At 65.0% G+C, this 17,985-nt stretch overlaps 1 protein-coding gene across 3 annotated transcripts in view; it reads right to left on the reverse strand.

Moving 5' to 3' along the window:
- Positions 1 to 29: 29 nt before the first annotated feature.
- The window catches only part of PLCH2 (phospholipase C eta 2), a 54,354-nt gene continuing 36,398 nt past the window's right edge, over positions 30 to 17,985 (reverse strand). For 2 of the 3 annotated variants that reach the window (XM_029949285.1, XM_029949284.1), the window contains exons 6-23: positions 17,392 to 17,485; positions 16,991 to 17,194; positions 16,664 to 16,784; positions 14,506 to 14,677; positions 14,023 to 14,130; positions 12,763 to 12,921; positions 8,615 to 8,698; positions 8,182 to 8,264; positions 7,760 to 7,857; positions 7,500 to 7,682; positions 7,041 to 7,148; positions 6,378 to 6,502; positions 6,172 to 6,256; positions 5,800 to 5,946; positions 5,249 to 5,328; positions 2,392 to 3,160; positions 1,664 to 1,691; positions 1,356 to 1,426 (exon numbers count right to left, since the gene is read on the reverse strand). In XM_029949285.1, the coding sequence (XP_029805145.1) occupies positions 1,681 to 1,691; positions 2,392 to 3,160; positions 5,249 to 5,328; positions 5,800 to 5,946; positions 6,172 to 6,256; positions 6,378 to 6,502; positions 7,041 to 7,148; positions 7,500 to 7,682; positions 7,760 to 7,857; positions 8,182 to 8,264; positions 8,615 to 8,698; positions 12,763 to 12,921; positions 14,023 to 14,130; positions 14,506 to 14,677; positions 16,664 to 16,784; positions 16,991 to 17,194; positions 17,392 to 17,485 (2,631 nt within the window). In that variant the 3' untranslated portion in view covers positions 1,356 to 1,426; positions 1,664 to 1,680. Of the gene's footprint in view, positions 1,427 to 1,663; positions 1,692 to 2,391; positions 3,161 to 5,248; positions 5,329 to 5,799; positions 5,947 to 6,171; positions 6,257 to 6,377; positions 6,503 to 7,040; positions 7,149 to 7,499; positions 7,683 to 7,759; positions 7,858 to 8,181; positions 8,265 to 8,614; positions 8,699 to 12,762; positions 12,922 to 14,022; positions 14,131 to 14,505; positions 14,678 to 16,663; positions 16,785 to 16,990; positions 17,195 to 17,391; positions 17,486 to 17,985 lie in introns of all 3 variants that reach the window. The other variant, XM_029949286.1, reaches the window with a different exon arrangement.

Consider the following 17,985-nt stretch of genomic DNA (forward strand, 5'->3'; position numbering starts at 1 on the left):
CCCCCGCACTGCAGAAAACCAGGTACAAGTGGAAGAGGACAGGGCACCATTTTAATGCAGTAGAAGCTTTGTCTCTTAAATTTTAAATAATCTCTTGTGTATCCTAACATCAGGAAACCCCCCCAGACCCCGGATGGCCTGCTGCCTGCCCAGCGGAGGGCCAGGGCAGGACAGCTGCGGTCTGCCCCCAACGTCCGTCAGAGTCTAAGCAGGAGGCCGGCGGCAGCGGAGCCCTTGCAGGCAGGCGGCACGTCCCCGCAGCCCCCTTGTCCCCCAGAGCAGGCACCCTCGGGCGTGCCCCGCTCCTCCCCTGGGGGTCCCCTCGGGCCCTGCAGCCTCTGCTGCCGCTCTTGGGCCTGCCGGGCCCGGCTGGCGATGGCACGCACGCGGCTCTGGCTGCGGGATGAGGAGCGCCGCAGGAAGCCGGGGGGACCAGGCATCCCTTCCCCGGTGCCGCTCATGCTGGTGGGCGAGGTGATGTCGCCGGCCTGCTGGAAGCCCGTGAGCCAGCGCAGCTGCTCCGTCAGGGCGTCCCGGCGCGCCCCCCGCGCTGCCCGCCCCTCCCTCGCCAGGCCCAGGCTCCGGCCCAGGATCTCCACTTGAGGGGCAAAGTCGTCAGCAGTCAGGTCCCCCAGGCTCTTGGACTTGGCGGCTGCAGGGCAGTCCCTGAGACCCACCAGGGGAAGGCGGCCCCAGGGCGGCCTAGGGGCCAGGGGACCAGGCTGAAGCTCTTCCGGTGGCACGGGCAGTGGGCCGGCAGCCCGCAGGTTAGGGCTGGACTTGCTCTTGGACACCGCAGGCGGGTCCAGGCGGGCGGCCGAGACCGAGCAGGGTCTCAGGGGCAGGCGTCCGGCCGGAGCCCCCGGGACACTCTCCCGACCCAGGCCCAGGCCCAGGCCTGGCAGGGAGAGGTCAATGACCGTGTCGCTGGAGGACACGCTGGAGGATGACGACACGCTGTCGCGGTGGCCACCCGGTTCCAGACGCCGCCACAGCCGGTCTCCGCCCGTGGCGTCCGAGTACACGGTGGGGTAGGGCCCAGCCAGCGGCCGCCACCCGCCCAGGGTCTCCGGGGGCCCCTGCCCCCTGCTGTCAGCCCTTCTGACCGTCTGGCTGCTAGGGGCATCCTCGCAGGCCCCCCCTGCGCCCCCACCGTTGCACACTCGCCGCTGGCTTTCTGGGGCCTGCTCAGTGTCCCCTCTGCTCTGGGTCCTGAGCTGGAAGGGCACGGAGGCTCCCAGAGCCACCGCTGGGGGGCTTGCCACTTCGGCGGCACGTCCGGACGGGCACGGCAGCCCTCCCGGGGAGGGGCTGGGGGGGGCAGCCACCACAGGTGGGGGGCCGGGGCCCAGGGCTGGCTCCTCGGCAATGGTTTCCAGGCCACACAGGGAGGAGCCCGACCTCTGCAGGGAGAAGGGGCGGGCATCTGTGGACGAGAGGAGAGGAGCGTGTCGGGTGCGTCCCCCAAGGACGGTGCCCACGGGACCCCCACCAGCTGGGCCCCCCATGGGCACCAGCTGCCCCACCCTGCCCTCCGGCGTCGCCTCTGCCGGGGCTGGGGTGGGGTGCAGATGGGCCTGTGCCCACGGGCAGGGTCCACGGGGCCCACCTGACAGGCCAGGCTGGGACAGCACGGGGAGCACAGGGGACCGGGCCCCATTACCTGGCACTCGGCTGCTCTCAGTCCCTAACTACAGAGGCAGCGTGGGTAGGAAAGGAGAACAGGTGGTCAGCACAAGGGAGGGGCTGGCAGGTGGACAAACAGCAGGCTGGGCGGGTGCAGGGAGGGGGCGGGAGGGGACGCTCAGCTTTCAGCCCCTCCTCAGGCTGGGGTCAGTCACAGCCAGTGCTTATGCAGCTCAGGCCATAAATGAATCCCCAGGGCCGAGGGGCAGGTGCCGTCTACTGCACTCGAACCCTGGGCACCGTCCAGGGGTCTCGGGGGCAGCGGGGGCCACTCTGCAGGGCACTACCAACCCGTGCCAGACTTGCCAGAGGCCTTCGGTGCAGAGTCGGGCCGCACGCCTGCAGCCTGGCCCTGGTGAGGGGGCTGGAAGCTGCCCCCAGGGCTTAGGAAGGGCATCAGGCGCAGCCGGGTCATGTGGGCACCGGGGGCGCCGACCTCAGTCCCCGAGGCAGCTGGGATCAGACTTGCTCTCACTTGGGCGCTTGGGGGGTCTGTGCGGCCGTCACAATCAGGGGGGGGAGGGGTGCTGGTGGCTGCAGGGGCCCTCGGGGAGGCAGGGAGCCACGACAGGGAGCGAAGCATGGTGAGCACACGGAGGCAACGGTTCCGGACACAGAAGCGCAGCAGGGACTCCTGGCCCAGGCCATGCCGAGGGGCGTCGCGGGGGCGGCACGGGGGACACCGCTGGGGAGCGCCGGGCTTACCGGTGGGGAGCACAGAGGACTTCCTCCTCATCTCCTCCAGCTTTTGAACGAACAGGGCATTCATCTCCCTCTGCAGGGCCCCTGCCTGCCTGGGGGCGCCCTCGGGCCAGCGGGGGCCCACCTCGGGGCCACCCGGGCTGCTGGAGTCCGAGGACACAGAGCCGCCGCCGCCACCACCGCCCGGACCCTGCCACCGGGCCCCTCGGCCTCTCCCCACGGTGGCCGGGGGAGCCCCCAGCGAGTCCACCCGGGCACGGGGCTGCTGGCTGATGGCCTCAAGCCCGGTCGTGGGCCCTGGGTTGGGCAGCCGCCCCGGCCGCAGGCCCTCGGGGTCCTCAGCAGCGCAGGAGCCCACCACACACTTCATGCAGGTGGCGGCCATCCCTGCGGGCCCGGGCCCCTCGGGGGCACAAGGGGACTGCCCCTGGGCCAGGCTCCCCTGCGCCAGGCTCCTCCCCATAGGCGCCTTACCTCGGGGGCCGCGGCTGCCCTGCTCCTGCGGGGCTGAGGCCTCCAGAGCAGGGTCAGGGCTCGGGGCCGCCACGTCACGGGCCTCCCCCTCGGAGCCGGGGTCCCGCGTGCCCAGGACCAGCTCAGGGAAGGCCTCGCGACTCAGCTTCTGACTCTTGGTTGGGGCGCTGGCCGTGCGTCGCAGGAGCCGCTGGCTAACGGAAGGCCGGGGCAGGGGCCGGCCAGCAGCATGACTGTCCAGGGAGCCGGGCTTTGGGCCTCTGAGGAAGAGGCCTTTTAGGCCCAGAGCCTGCTTGACCTGCAAGAGAAGGAGCCCACGTAGCCAGCGGCCGGGCACTGGGGGCCAGGGACCACCAGCCCGGCCCTGGCACGCTCTGGCAGGTGAGGACCAGACTGAGCCTCCTGCAACCTGAGAGCCAGCTCAGCAAGGGCACCAGGGAGCGTGCCAGGCTTGTGCCACTCGGGGCTGTGGGTACCAGAGAGGGTGTCCAGGGCGCCCCCTCTGGGGACAGCGGCTGCTATGGCCTTGGCACCTCCCCTGAGCACAGCTGGAGGCATACAGGTCTCGGGGCAGGTGGCCCAGTGACTGCCAGACAGACAAGGCCCCCCGGGGTTCTCCCTGAGCCCTGGGTGCTGCGCCCACACCATGTTCCCCTCACAGAGGCGCTGGAGAAGGCTGGCCCAGGGCCCGTGCGGCAGTGCTGGCGTGGGGAGAAAAACCCCAGGGGAGCGGGTGCCGCCCGCTCCCCTTCTCCCCTGCCTTCAGGCGCGACAGGCCGAGGAAGCAAGCAAAGCCAGGGGAGGGTCAGCAGTCTGCTCCCCCAGGTCCCTGCCCGGCCCACTCCTTAGACGTGCTGCCTCTTCCGGGAAGCCTTCCTGGACTGCTGCCAGCCTCGCCCTGCTCTCTGTTCGCCCAGCCCTAAGGGCAGGCCCCACGCCAGCCTGGCGTTCCCCGAACTGCTGCTGGCGTCGGGCCTGCTGGACAGCCAGGCCTGGGAAGTCCCCGGAGACCTCTCCCCGCAGCCTCCCTGCCAGAGGGCAGCTGGGGGTCCCGGGGACCAAGCTGGCAAGTTCCCGGTCAACGCTGGGGAGGCCGGCAGCTGCGTGTCAGGAGTGCAGAGGCCAGAAGGGTCCTCACATGCAGAGGCCCCACCAATAGCCACCACTCCCCAGTGACACGGGGGCGCTTCGGGGCAGAGGTCTTAAAGTGGCCAGCACTTGAATCAGCTTCCTGATTCAAGATCCCAAATCCAGAACAATTTGGTCAAAGTTGCCCGCAAAGTCATTTAGAAGAAGGTCCAGGATTCAAGGTCAGAGCTCCTGGCCCCTGGGGCCCCCCTGCCCCGCACCAGACGTGACGGGCGCACGGAGTCAGGGAGCACGTCAGGCGGCAGAAAGGAAAGGTGAGGGCCGGGCGAGGGGGGAGGGCGACAGGTGCAGGGGGGCCTGGGGCGCTCGGAGCCGGAGGAGCAGACACAGAGGTGGGCAGGGGACATGGGGTGGCGGACAGGACGGAGGAGGGACGGAAGGCCGGGAGGGGTCCACGCACAGGAGGCCTTGCTGAAGTCCTGGACCTGCCTCGTAAATGCTGCTCTGTGGCTGCACATGGCCCAAGGGACCCCAGAACCACGGCATGATCCATGTCACATGAGCTGACAGTCTCCAAAATGCTACCAGGAATCGCGGATGCTAATGGGGGTGGCCTGAGCATGCGGGTGGGGGCAGGCGGGCTCCGCCGCCCCGGCGCTGGGGTACCTTCGAGCTCCTAACAGGATTGTCCTTCTAAAAGTAGACTTTAGACATAGGGAAGTCCACTGCAAGACCAAAGAGACAGAGTGAAGGCTGTGAGACACAGACAGCCGGGCAAGGAGCCCGCGGAGACAGGCAGACTCGCCACAGGCAGACAGGCTGACGATGGGCCGGAGCCGAGTGGCCCGCGGGACCACAGGGCCACGCGGGTGGCAGGAGAGAGACAGCACCAGGACCACACGGGCCCCCCATGCGCGCGGGACAGACCACACACACACGGGCCCTGCCTGGGCCGGGAGCACAGAACCAGGGACCTGGGGCGATGGTGTGAGACCCCAGTCCAGGGAGGGAGGGGTGGGAGCAAAGCCAGGCAGACACCCTTCAGAGAGGGACAGGGGACCGGGGACCCTGAGACGTAGGAGTGAGGAGTCAGGAGAGATGGGAGGAGGGGGTCCAGGGTGTCTGGCTCCTGTGCCTGCAGCTGCCCTGGGACGCAGAGGCCAGCTGTCCCTACTGCCCATTCTGCAGGTGGAAAAAGAGGCCCAGAGAGGTAACCACGAGGCCTAACAGCCTGGCAACATGGCCGGTGCGGGACTGGGGGTGGGGCAAGGCAGGTGGCCCTGTAGGTGGCACTCACCTTACCGCTGATGTCACTGACAGCCACATGGACAAAGATGGAGGCCTCTTCCATCCCCTCCAGGTACACGTGCCGATAGCCTGAAACAGCCAGGTCACGGCTCACCCTGCCCTGCGCTCTACTCAAGGGTCCTGAGGCCCTGAATACAACCCATGAGCCCCGTTCTGAGGACTCCTCCTCCAGGAAGCCCTCTGGTATCACTCGGTCCTGCAAAGAGCTCTTCCTCTTCCTGGGAGCTAGGGGGACTCCACAGACTGGGCTCCCCTCCCCCACCCCACCCACAAGTGCCCGTGGCCTCATACCTTCCTCCTCAGCTCCCTGTGTGTCCCAAGGCCCACCCATGGCAGGGGCCGACTCATAGAGGGAAGCCCAGTCCTGGCCTCAGCTGACCTGCAGGGGATACTGGCCTGTGTGTGGGGGGGGGGGGACTGGGCTCTATGGGGACGCTGGGCTCTGCAGGGGACGCTGGCCTGAGCTGGGGACATTGGTCTCTATAACAGGGGACACTGGCCCAGGCTCCGCCCTCCCTGCCCTGCTGGCCTCCTGCCCACCTGGCATCATGCTGCTGAAGGCCAGTGTCCTCTGGCCAATGAAGTCACGCCCAATGGGGTCATGGTCCCAGACGAGGAAGCGCACCAGTGCGATTTCAGGCATGTGCACAGTGAACACCAGGGTCTCCTCCCACATGGGGTTGAATCCTGGAGGCCACCGGGGAGAAGTCACCTCCCAACGCAGGTCCAGCCCACAGGCCACCTGGGCCCACACCCTCTTCCGGTGCCTCATTGGGGCTGGCCGCCCAGCCCTGGGGAACCTGGGGACCGGGCTCTGACACAGTCCCCTGTGAGGAGCAGCTGGCTACTGCCTGGGTCACAGGGTGGCAGTCCCCCACCTCCTGCCCTCCCCTGTGGCCCCCGGGGCCTCACCATTGTCATCCACCACACGAGTCTGCTCCTTATTGCAGTCCACGGGGAGCCCGATGACCTCCACCTCCACGAAGGGGTCGATGATCTGGGTGTGGAGGGCAGGGATGGCAAGGGCGGGCTTGGTGCCCCAGCCCCGCCCACCCGTCCAGACCCCTCCTACCTCGCCGCTCCCCCCCATCGAGTCCCTCCCCCCAAGCCCCTCCTACCTCGCCCCGGTCCCCCAGCATCGAATCCCTAGGCTTGGGGAGCTGCTGCCCGCTGATGATGCGAAGCACCAGCTGCTTCTTGAGCTGCCCGGGCAGGGGGTCCTCGGAGTTGGGGTTGAAGACGCCTGGGGGCGCGGGGGTGCCAGGCTGAGGGGGAGCAGGCCCGGCCCCCACCCTCTCGCCACATGGACAGGGCACCTCTCGGCACCCTACTGCTGGACGGGGCGGGGGTCCCAGGCATCTGTCTGCCGGCAGCCCGTGACCACCCTGTGACCGGGCACAGCTCGGCGCGCAGCCTCTGGGTGGGGGGCCGGGTGCTGGGGTCTTTGGGTGCAGCTCTGTGGGCACATCCCCTGAGGAGGTGGCAAATGCAGGCTGGGAGGGGAGCGGACAGGGTTGGGTTAAAATGGGGAGAAATCCACACGTGGCTGGGGGTGCCTCAGCCTGAGTCCTGCGGGGGTCCCCTCACACACATCCTGGGGAACCACATGGGGGCCAGTGCAGGGAGGGGCTCCCTGGTTCACTCCTGGCGGACTCCTGGCAGAGTGGAGGTCCTCCGCCGCACCCCCCCCCCCACCTTCTGGCATCCTGGGGGCCATGTGCCCAGCTGACCCACCAGGTGGCCCTGCTGAAGCTCCGTGTCCCTGGGTCCCCAGGCCTCACCCTGGCACATGCACTGGGGCTTGAGCACGTAGCCACAGTTGCCATTGACACTGAACTTGGCCCGGTTCAGCTGCAGCATCCGGCCCTCCGACTGGTAGTTCAGGGCGACTACGGGGGCGGGGGGAGGGGAGGCAATATGGCCGGGTCAGCACCTACCCGGCCTCCCCTCACCTGCCCCGCACAGCTGCCCGAGTCCAGGGCCCACCTAGTGAGCAGGGGCCCTGGGCTCGCAGCTGGGCACTAGTGGGGCGTGCGTCCTGGCATCGGTCCCCGGGGCCCTGCACAGCCAGCCGCCGGCCACCCCTAGGAAAGCGGGCAGATGTGCCTCTGTCTTTCTGTCCTGGTCCGGGGGCCCCGGGGACTCCTCTGCAGTGCCAGCCAGGCGACACTGCGAGCGGGTGGTAGGGGCTCCTCAAAGCCACCGGCCAGGAAGCAAGGCCAGCGCCCCGGGGCGCGCACCCATCTGGCAGCCGGCGTTCCAGAAGGGCTGCGGGTTGTAGTTGCTGGAGTCCACGCGGTAGGAGGAGGGGTAGATGCGGGACAGCTGGTGCTGGTTGAAGCGCAGGTACTGGGCCGGCTTCTGCTGCAGGATCTGCTGCGCCCGGGCCTCGCTGAAGGACGACACCTGCCAGCTGGACGCCACTGCGGGGCAGGGGGGGCAGCGTCGGGCGCGAGCAGGCAAGCGCCCCGCCCCCCGCCCCCGGAGCCCCGCCCCTCACCTTCTGCCTCCACGTCGTGGATGCCCACAGACTTGGTGTATTTCACCAGGTCCGAGAGGGCGCGAGACAGCTTCATGGTCTTCTTCTGCCTGCTCGCCCTGCGCAGAGGGTGGCGGACAGGGGTCAGGAGCTCCCCACGCGGGCCGGCCGGGGCGCCCCGGTTCGCGAGCTGCCCCGAGGCCTGACGTGGGGGAGGGGCGGGTGCTGGCGCGGAGCCCGCCGCAGGATGCCTTCCCAGTGAGCGCAGGGGTGGACGCCGGCCAGTCCAGCCCCGCCAGAGGTCCACACCCAGGCGCCCCCACCCCCCCTCCCCACCGTGCTGTTCCCCGCCACCCAGGGCCGGCACACCCACTCCTGGTGCTGCACACACAAGGGCCTCAGCTCTTCCCGCTGCCCCTGTCGGCCCAGGGCAGGACACTGACCCTCGGCTCTGGCTGCCTTGGGAGTCCAGGTCCTCGCCCTCCTCCTCCATGCTGGCTGCTTTCTTTAGCTTGCTGCTCTTTTTCTGTGTGGAAGGACGGCACAGTGAGGCCCCACAGGTCCCAGGCTCTGCCAGCCCACCTGCCGGCCCGGGGCCTGGCACCCCCCGTGCTGCCTGGCTGGGCCTGTCCTCTGCAGTGTGCGGGTCACTGGGCCCCGAGGGACCCAGGCGCGTTGGCTGGGTCCAGCCCCAACCAGGTGCTGAGGTTGGCTCTGAATGCCAGCCCCCGGGGGGTGATGTAGCTAGAGCCCGAAGGGGGATTCTGCAAGGCAGGTCAGGGGTCCTGGGAGCTGAAGGGGGTCCCCAGCCGGCTGGCACAAGGACACGCGGGCACATAGGAACAGGGCTGCCCCTGCCCGGGAGCCCCACCAGACCTTACGCTTGGAGAAGCCGCCCATGAGGATCCGGTTCCGTCTGCTGGCCCCGGTGTCCTCCCCGGACTCCACACCGTCCTCAGCCTAGGGGAGGTGCGGGAGGACAGCGGTGAGGGGGGTGCCCAGCCTCAGCGCCAGAGGCTCGGGCACCCTTCCCCAGCCCGCCCTGGGGGCGCAGAGGCAGGGGTCTGAAAGGGAGCGTGAGGCCCCTGGGCTCCTCCAGAAGTGTGCTTGTGAAGCCATCAAGGCCCGACTTCTGACTTCTCCGTGGAGGACGAGTGTAAGGTGGGTGCCATGTGTGTCTGGAACGTTCCTCGACGAGCATGCTTATGTAAGGATTTTAGAAAATCCCTGCAGCTCTGTGTCCCGTCCTGCTCCTTGCAGAGACCCAAGTTCTACCAAATTACAGAGGTGGTCTGTGCCCCCGAAGCGACCGGCCGTTTCCTGCCGCCCTCGGGGCTCCCGGGAGCCTGCGCCGCTGTCTGTGGACCTTCCCCGCCCCCGCCCCCCCAGGCCCCGTCCTGTAGGGGCGTCTGCACAGACACCTCCAGCCAACCACACCCCGGCCTGGAGCTCAAGCTGGGCTCCGCTGGCCCCGATGGGGGACAGCAGGATGGTCAGCCCTGCTCCGGGGACACAGGGACAGGACCTCATGCCACAGGGAGCCACTGTGGTGCCCGTGCCCTTGGCCTCCACCTGTCCATCATGGCTCACATGTTGGAAAAGGAGCATGTGACCCAAGACGCTGCCCAGAGCCGCCCTCAAGCTGCAGCCCTACCCTGCCCCTGCCCACACCTGCTCTGGGGAGAAGCTTGGCCCGTGGGGAGTCAGGACAGGCGCCTCCCCAGCTCCCGGCTCCTACCCAGCTCTGCCCTCTGCGTGCCCGCCCCATCAGTGGGCTGCCTAGGAGGCGCTGGTCCAAAGCCAGGGCACAGACCCACGGCAGCCGAGGCCCTGGGCATCTGCCTGCCCGTCCCTCTCTCCCCCCTGGCCTGGAAACACCCCTCCCTCCTGCCATCGACGGCCCCGCAGCACGCGGGCAGAGGCGCCGAAAGCCGGGTGCCAGGGGTTTGCGGCCAGTGAGGCCAACGCGCTTCGCAGCTCTGTGCACGTCGCCGGACACGCCGCACACGCGCGCCTCTAAATCCGTGCACACCCAGGGAGGGGCGCCTGCGGGCCCAGCATCCTAGAGAAGCAGCTGCTGCCTCAGCCAGAGCCTGCAGTCCCCACCCCACGCCCGCACGCCGGCACCCCTGCATGCCTGTGCATCCTGCAGCCTCACCCACCCCACACCCCTGCACATCCTGCAGCCCCACACACTCTGCACCCATGCACCCCTGCACTCCCGCACACCCACACCCCTGCATGCCTGCACCCCTGCACACCCACACCCCTGTACCTGCACACCCTGTACCCCTGCACACCCACAACCCTGTGTGCCTGCACACCAACACCCCTACACTCACACACCCCTGCACACTGCACCCCCATGTCCCTACCCCCATGCCCACACCCTGCACACCCACACCTTGCACCCCAATACCCATGCACTGCTGCACACTTGCACCCTGTGCCCCTGCATACCTGCACATACTGCACACCCAAACACCCACACCTTGCACTCCCCCACACCTTGGACTCCAACATCATGCACACCCATGCCCATCCACCCACACCCCTGCAATCCCACACACCTTAGACACCTGCACCCCTAAATGCCTACACATCCACAGCCCCCACACCTGCACACTCACACCCACATGCACCCCACATCCCTGCATGCCCGGACCACCACACCCTCGCATCCCTGAGCCCCTGCAGGTCCACATGCCCCGCTGCACACCTGCATGACCACAACCCTGCACCCTGCACCCCCATACACCCACACCCACACACACCTGCATGGCCACACCCTTCCACACACCGCACCCCCACATACTCAGCACCCCTGTACCCCCACATGCCACCCACACACCCACCCCCTCTGCACACTCTGACACCCGCAACACTGCATGCCCACACCCCTGTACCCCCAAGCTTGGCAGAGGTTACAGCTCCGGCTTGAGCTCTGACCTCCCTCAAGGAGGCTGTGGGGAGCAGAGTGCCCCGCACTGGACCGCCCCTGCTCCTAGGACACAGCCCAGTGAACACGGAGAGCCCTGCGCGGTTGGGCAGGGCAGCGGGACGGCGGGCAGAGGAGTGCACTGCCCTGCTCACCCCTTCTGGGCAAGAACATCCAGTCCTGGCCACTCTGGATGTCAGGGGAACTGGGTCCCGCCCAGATCAGGCCTGCCCTTGGCCAACACCAGCACCCACTGCACTTGCACCTGGCACTGAAGATGGGGGTCCCCTCCTTGCCCCTCTGCTTTTCCCCCCCAGCCTGCCCTCCCTTTTCCTGCCAATTCCTACCGCCCTCTTCGCAGCAGCCTCCCAGGGAGCGGGGGCCACGGCCTCTGGCCGCTCAGCAAAGGGAGCGTGTGCATGACCCCCCACCCAGACCGCCCTCACAGAGCTCTGGGCCCCGCACCCCCATCGCTCCCTGCTCATGCCCATGTCCCAGCAGGGGAGGGCCTAGTTCTGCTGGGGGGAGGGGGCCTCTCTGATGCCCCCTCCAAGCTCCACGCCTGGAGGCTCAGCCTGAGCTGCTCCTCCTCCTCCTCCTCCAGGAAGTCTTCCCTGAGTCCCTGCTCCCCGTCATGCAAAAAGTCACACAGACAGAAGTTCCGCAGGTCCAAGCTGCTATCCTGCACTTCTACAAGCCCCTAGTTGTGCTCAGATATTTCCTGGTCAAGGGAAGCAGGGACTGCACACGGTCTCCACCACACTGGGCGTACTGCCCACCTGCCCAGCCACCAGAGCGGCAGGTGCTCTGTGTCCTCCCCACCTAGAAATCTGGGCCCAGAAAATAAGCGATCCCCTGTCTGCATGGGACCTGTGGCGGCTAACTGCACGGAGAGGGACCCGCCGTTTCTGGGGGTACGAGCTGTGCCACATGCCTGTGGGTGAGATCCAGACACTCGTGTCCAAGCCCTCCCCCACCTCGCCCACCCCCAAAGCCCCGTGTGGGGCAGGGCGCAGGGCAGGGCTCTCTCTCCCAACGGGCAGACACCATTTCCACTACCTGCCCTGCAGCCCTGCTCCTCTGTGAAACCGGGTCTCTAGGGCTGACCCAGGCCCCACCTGGCCCCAAAGCAGCCTCCCGGCCCACCACAGCCCCCAGGGGGTCAGTTGCACTTGGGCCTCTTGGTGACGCGCCTGACCTTCAAGGTTCGTGGCCCCTCTCCCAGGGGGCCCTAGGCTGCTCAGCCTCGCTGAACCAGCCTAGCACACCCCCACATGCGTCACCCCACCATTCTCCCCAGGAGGGACCTCGGAGAACTCAGCCCCGTTTCCTCTTGAGGGCATTGGGGTCCCAGGCCTGGACCTGCTAGGCAGCTTCCCAGGACTGTCTAGGCTCTGGGACCCTGGTTCCCCTCTCTGTCACTCTCTGGAGACCCCTCAGTAGGAGGTGCCTGGCCTCCAGCCCCCAGGCCATGCTCGCCATGCTCAAGTCCCCTTCCACAGAGAGCTGCAAGTCCCTGGGGGCAGCCCCCGCTCTCCTGCCCACAGACCGGGTGGAGGGGAGGGGATGGGGGCGGGTCCCTGGGGACCTCAAGGAGCAGGTCGTCAACACCAGAGCAGCCATGTGAATGGGGCCACCCCCTCACCCTGGCCAACCACCCTGGGACACAGTGAGGACTGCGGGTCCCTTAGGATAGAATCAAAACAGCTCGATGTGAGCTCCCAGAGAAGCGGGGGGGGGGGGGGCAGGGGCATGCTGCGGGCAGTGGGGCGGGTGCACACGCAGGTTTGTGTGTGCAGGTACGTGCAGGTGTGTGCACACATGTGCTCGTGTGCACAGGTAGGTGTGCAGGTGTGTGCACAAGCAGGTGTGTGTAGGTATGTGCACAGGTTTGGGGGTTTCTGTATGCACACGCACGTGCACAAGTATGCATGAGTGCACAAGTAGGTGTGTGTGCATGTGGGTGTCCAAGTGTGTACATGGGTTTGGGGGTGTCTGTATGCACACACACGTGCACAAGTGTGCACAGGCCTCATGCTCCAGGCCCTTCACCCGGCTGCAGGGTCGCCTGCTGTCCGGTGCTCACCTTTTTGCCCTCTGCCTTGTGCCCAAGCTTCCCGGACAGGGGCAGCGCAGACACGGTGAAGTCATTAGTGTCCTCACAGTCCCGAATCTTCGACTCCTTCATCAGGGAATCCAGTTTCCGCTTGGCGATGTTTTCCACGCGCTTCCGATTGGTGGCGGCCTGCCAGAGCCACACAGGCGCCCCTTGCCGTCAGCCCCCCAGCCCTGCAGCAGCAGCGGTGACGGCCCCCAGGGTCTCCGGCAGGGCTGCAGGGGCCTGCTGGAGCTGGGGAGCCCGCACCGCACCTTGGCTTCTCACACCTGGCCCTGGCCGCACACTCACGCTCATATTGTGTTGCTTTCTCTCACACCGCCCGGCTCCTGGGGCACGCCGCAGGCCCGCGATCTGCCCAGGGCCACAGCCAGTGACCTGCGGGCCCGAACTAGGCCTCTCAGATTTTAACGCCCGCATCCCTTTAGCTGCACGCTGCCGTCCTAGGGATTCAGGTGTCAGGCCAGCGGGGGAGGCGGCCAGTGTGCCTGGTGGCCATGCTGGGCCCCCAGAGCCCAAAGCAGCTGGGGATCTGGGATCCCACCTGGGGCTACCATGTGCCTCAGGAGATGGGCAGGGCCAGGGATGGACTGCCGGGCCCTCCCTGTCTGGAGCAGCCACCATCAGAGCCCTGACAAACTCAGACCCCTCCAGGGCAGCATCTGGGTGCCCTGGCACCCAGGCTGGAGCGGTTCATGCCAGGCATCGGAGAACAGGAGTGTCCTGTCACCTGGAGCCAGAGAAATCCGCAGGGCCTCTGAAGCAGAGAACTCTGCTGCCTCAGGGCTTTCTAAATCAATTAGGCAGCAAGGCTGGGAATGCGCCTGCACAATTATTTTCCCATCCGATGGCCCCTCAGGGAGAAATGATGCCTTCCCGCCTCGGAGCGTTGGCTTAACGGGGCCCAGAGGAGAGAAGATGCTAATTACAGAGTCCTCCCAGCCCCCCTCAAGCCCCCCTTTTCACTCCTCGGCCTTCCCGCCCAGCCAGCGCGCCCCCCACCCCGCTGCTGGGAGTGCAGGGTCCGTGTCTTGGGCGGAGGGGCAGGCAGGGAAGGGTCCTCCGCTCCGGCTGAGTGTGTGCCTAGCCGTCTCACTGCCGTGCAAAGCACCTTCACGTCTGCCCGAAATCCCTGTCTCATCGCTGCCTTCTCACAGCAAGGCCACGAGCCTGCTCTTCGGGGCTGCAGCTCCCCAGCCCCCCAGGAAGGGCCTCCCAGTCCCGACTCACATCGCCATTGAGGAGTTTACAATCCTCCTCGATCTCGTCTGCGCTGTCTTCATCAGACACCTCGCCCTCCTCAGCGTCCTCACTGATGTTGGCAGGGAGTTTCTTGCCCTGGGGGGAGGTGTGGACCATGGGAGGGGCCTGTAGGAAGTACTGGGAGGCCAGTACCCACATGAGCAGCAACAGAAGGAAGGAGTCTTTCTCAAACTTGCTGTGGACCTCAGGCCACGGGGCCGAAGCCAGCCTGGCAGCAGTGTGGGCAGGAAATGCCTGGGCGTGCCCAGAAGTTCCCAGATTGAACGGCTACCATGGAGGGAGACTGAGGCCAGGTCAGGGACAGGGCCTATCCTGACTCCTCAGATCTGCCACAGATGGTGTGGAGCCCCATACTGTCTAGAGCAGGGCAATTGCCCCTCACCTGGCCACAGACCAGAGGTCAGAGGCCCAGCAGGATGCTGGCCCTAGGAGGAGCAGGCAGGGGCTCACCTTCACCAGGATCTTGCCCTTGAGCATCTGCGGAGAAGGAAGCATGGTGGCATCCTCACTGCTCACTGATGACAAGTCCAACTTATCCCCGAGGATATCGGTCAGATATTGAGCCATCTTCTTTTGTTGGATGACACTGCAGTGGTTCTCAATGGACAGGATCACTGGGTACCTGGGGTCCCAAAGTGGAATGAGCAGAATAAGCCAGGAGAGGGCTAGGCCCCACGTGTCTAAGACCTCAAGTCACCTGTACCAGTGAATGAAAAGAGATCTTCACCAGCAGCCAGGATAGATGGAACTGACAGCCACTCTGAGAAGGGACCCATCAATGCCTTTGAAAAGCAACTGAGTGGATGGGAAAGGAGCTGGGAGATTTTAGGGACAGGTAAAGAAGGCATGCAATTCATAGCCCAATAAGAAAAAACAAAGGCAATTAGAAACTCCAGGAAAACAAAAGGAAATATTCAAGCAAGTCAGCAAGTCATGGTTTTAAAATGATGTGGACTAAACAGGTGTAATACAGAACAATGAATAGACTGAGAAAAATAATCTCATTGACCTAGATACTGGAGGCACTGTCCTGTGAATGGCTCTTAAGTACCAACATTGGCCCCATAAGAAAAGGAGACATAAGCCTGGCACATGCCATCCGGTAGAACATTGTTATTATCTTCCTGGTGTAGAATGGGAATTTTCTTTCTTTCTTTTTTTTTTAATTTTTTAATGTTTATTTACTTTTGAGACAGAGAGAGACAGAGCATGACTGAGGGAAGAGCAGAGAGAGGGAGACAGAGAATCAGGCTCCAGCCTCTGTGCTGTCAGCACAGGGCCCAATGCAGGGCTCAAACTTGTGAACATAGGGATCATGACCTGAGCTGGTCAGACGCTCAATCAACTGAGCCACCCAGGTGCCCCAGCATGGGAATTTTCATTACACATTCCTTAGTTGTTTGATTTATTTACTTAAAAAATTTTTAATGTTTATTTATTTCTGATAAGAGAGAGAATGTGAGTGGAGGAGAGGCAAAGAGAGAGGGAGACAGAAAATCCAAAGCAGGCTCTCTGAGCAGAAAGCCCAACATGTAGCTTGAATCTACAAACCATGAGATCACGACTTAAGCTGAAGTCAGACTTAGCCAACTGGCCACCCAGGAGCCCGTTTGATTTATTTTTTTTAACTGTGTGCACATTTTACTTGGATTTTTGTCAAAAGGCAACATGGTCCTTTTAGAAAGTGTAGGTGACCCAGACCTAGATGGCCTGAAGCAGAGCAAGAGATGGGCAAGTACTGCGAGGGAGACAGGGCAGGCGGGACTGGGCATGGAGGTATTCGTCTCCCCGCTTCTCAGGCAAGGACTGAAACCTGGAACACAGGGCTTGGGGGACCTATGCCTGCAGAGATTCTCCTGGCGCATGAGGTGCGAGCCCCGGTCTGAGACCCTAGGGCGCCCCTGGGTCCTCTGCAGCCACAGGACGCCTGTCTGCCTCAGTTTCCCTACCCGGAGACGCCTCTCTCACCTGTAATTCCGGGGGCGAGGCCACCACTCCTCACTCCCACTCCCTTCTGGAAGCCCAAAGACAGAGCTCAGGCGAGATCTTCCAGGAGGGCCCCCTCCACTTCTATGTCCTAAATCAATCTTGCTTTTCCTCCCCTCCCTCATGAAATCGGCTCTCTCCTTGCCTCCGAGCTCTGTTTAGCCAGGACTTGAAGGTGACGGTGACTGCGGGGAGGCGGTCTTCTATTTCCAGAAACTAAACTGGATTTTGTTCAACAGAGTCGGTAGCTATAGCTGAGTGACAGCAAATTGAGTTTGGCTACAGAGTAGCTTCTTGGGGGTAATTGGTGCCAGAGCCACCACTGCTGCAGGTGGCGGGCACCAGGGGCTGCCAAGTATGTGTGGACAGGGCTGCTGGCCCACGCAGCATGTCAGCCAGCCCCCGTCAGTTCCCACACCCACTGCCTCCCCTCTCCCAGGGCTGGCTGCAGCCCCTCTCCCCTCCCTGACCCTCAGCCCCAACGAGAGACCCCCAAATCAGCCCCTCCGCCTCTGCAAACACTGCCCCCAAGAAAGGATGTGGGGGAGTAGCAGGAAGAGCCATGTGAGCCCCCACCTCACCCACCCCGCTGGCCAGCCCCCCCCAAGTCCGAGCCACTCACTCATTCTTGACAAAAGCGTATTTGTTGATGGTTTCGATGACATCTTTGAAGAGGATCTTGGAGGTCAGAGTGTAGCCATGGTGCACAATGGGCTCCCCGTCAGGCCCATCCCAGCAGTCCACTGTGGGAAGGCAGACCACGGTCAGCTCCGGGGGCTTGACTGCCAATGCCCAGAGAGCCGTGGCTCGTGGGCTGCTGGAAGGGGTCCTCCTGCTCAGCAATTACCACCAGGAGAAGCCTTTCATAGCCCCTGCCCAGGGAGGAGGGCAGACAGCCTGCTCAGAGGCCCCAGGGCTGAGCGGGGGTTGGAGTCCTACAGCCACTCACCCTCCACGCAGCGGCAGCCAGCCTGCAGGACCCAGGCGTACATGTCCACCCGGCTCTGGGACATGAGCTGGTCACCCACGAGGTAGGTGTTGTGGGACGAGGTGATGAAGTAGTGGCTCAGTGGCCGCGTCATGTCCTGGTGCACGCCGTGGTGCTCTGGGTTGAAGATGTCGCCGGCGGGGCTCCGAGTGTAGTTGGTGAAGCCTGTGTGGGGAGCGCGGGCGGGCGCTCAGCACCTGCGTGCCGGCCCCCCGACAGGGCGCTCCTCAGGCCCACCCCCCACCCCCACCTGTGGAGCAGGAAACCACCTGGTCAGGCCGCTTGTCCAGGCCCCCCGGATTGCCCAGCAGCACCCCCCATCGGCCTGCCGGGACAGCCGGGCCGCGGCGACGCACACTCACCGTCAATGCCCAGCACCCCCTTACTCTTGTTTTCTGGGCAGGGCTCGAACTGCTCGATGATGTCCCGGCAGCTCTCAAGGGTCACCCCCGTCATCTAGGCCAGAGCAGGGGCTTAAGCCCAGGCTGACCGGTCACTGGCCCAGGCTAGCCTCAGGCAGCAACCCCCCCCCCCCGCCCCTGCACCACCATCGCCTCCCACCCTGCCTCTGATTGTCACATCAAGACTGACCACAGTGGGTGTAGCGGGGAGGCTCAGGCCTCTACAGTGTGCTCCCCTGACTGGGGGCACACTGGCCACCCTCAGTGTCATAAGACCTGGGACGCAGTGGCCAGAGGACTACTGGAGGGTCACAGGGCTTTGGAAGAGCTTGTCAGACAGCATCCTGGATGCAGGGAAGGGTCTTTGGTCCCATCAGCTGGGCCAGCCCTCATTCCCACCGTGTCAGGGTCTCAAGAGCTGTGGACCAGAGCCAGGCAGGGGGCTCTGTGTGTGAGGAGGTGCAGGAGAGCCAGCCCAACGCTGGAGGAGCCCCAGGCACACGGAAGCCGAGCCCAGGTGGCCCTGGGCATTGATGCCCCGCCCCCGCCCCTGGT

This window comes from Suricata suricatta, chromosome 8, assembly GCF_006229205.1.
Source record: "Suricata suricatta isolate VVHF042 chromosome 8, meerkat_22Aug2017_6uvM2_HiC, whole genome shotgun sequence".
Classification (NCBI taxonomy): Eukaryota; Metazoa; Chordata; class Mammalia; order Carnivora; family Herpestidae; genus Suricata; species Suricata suricatta.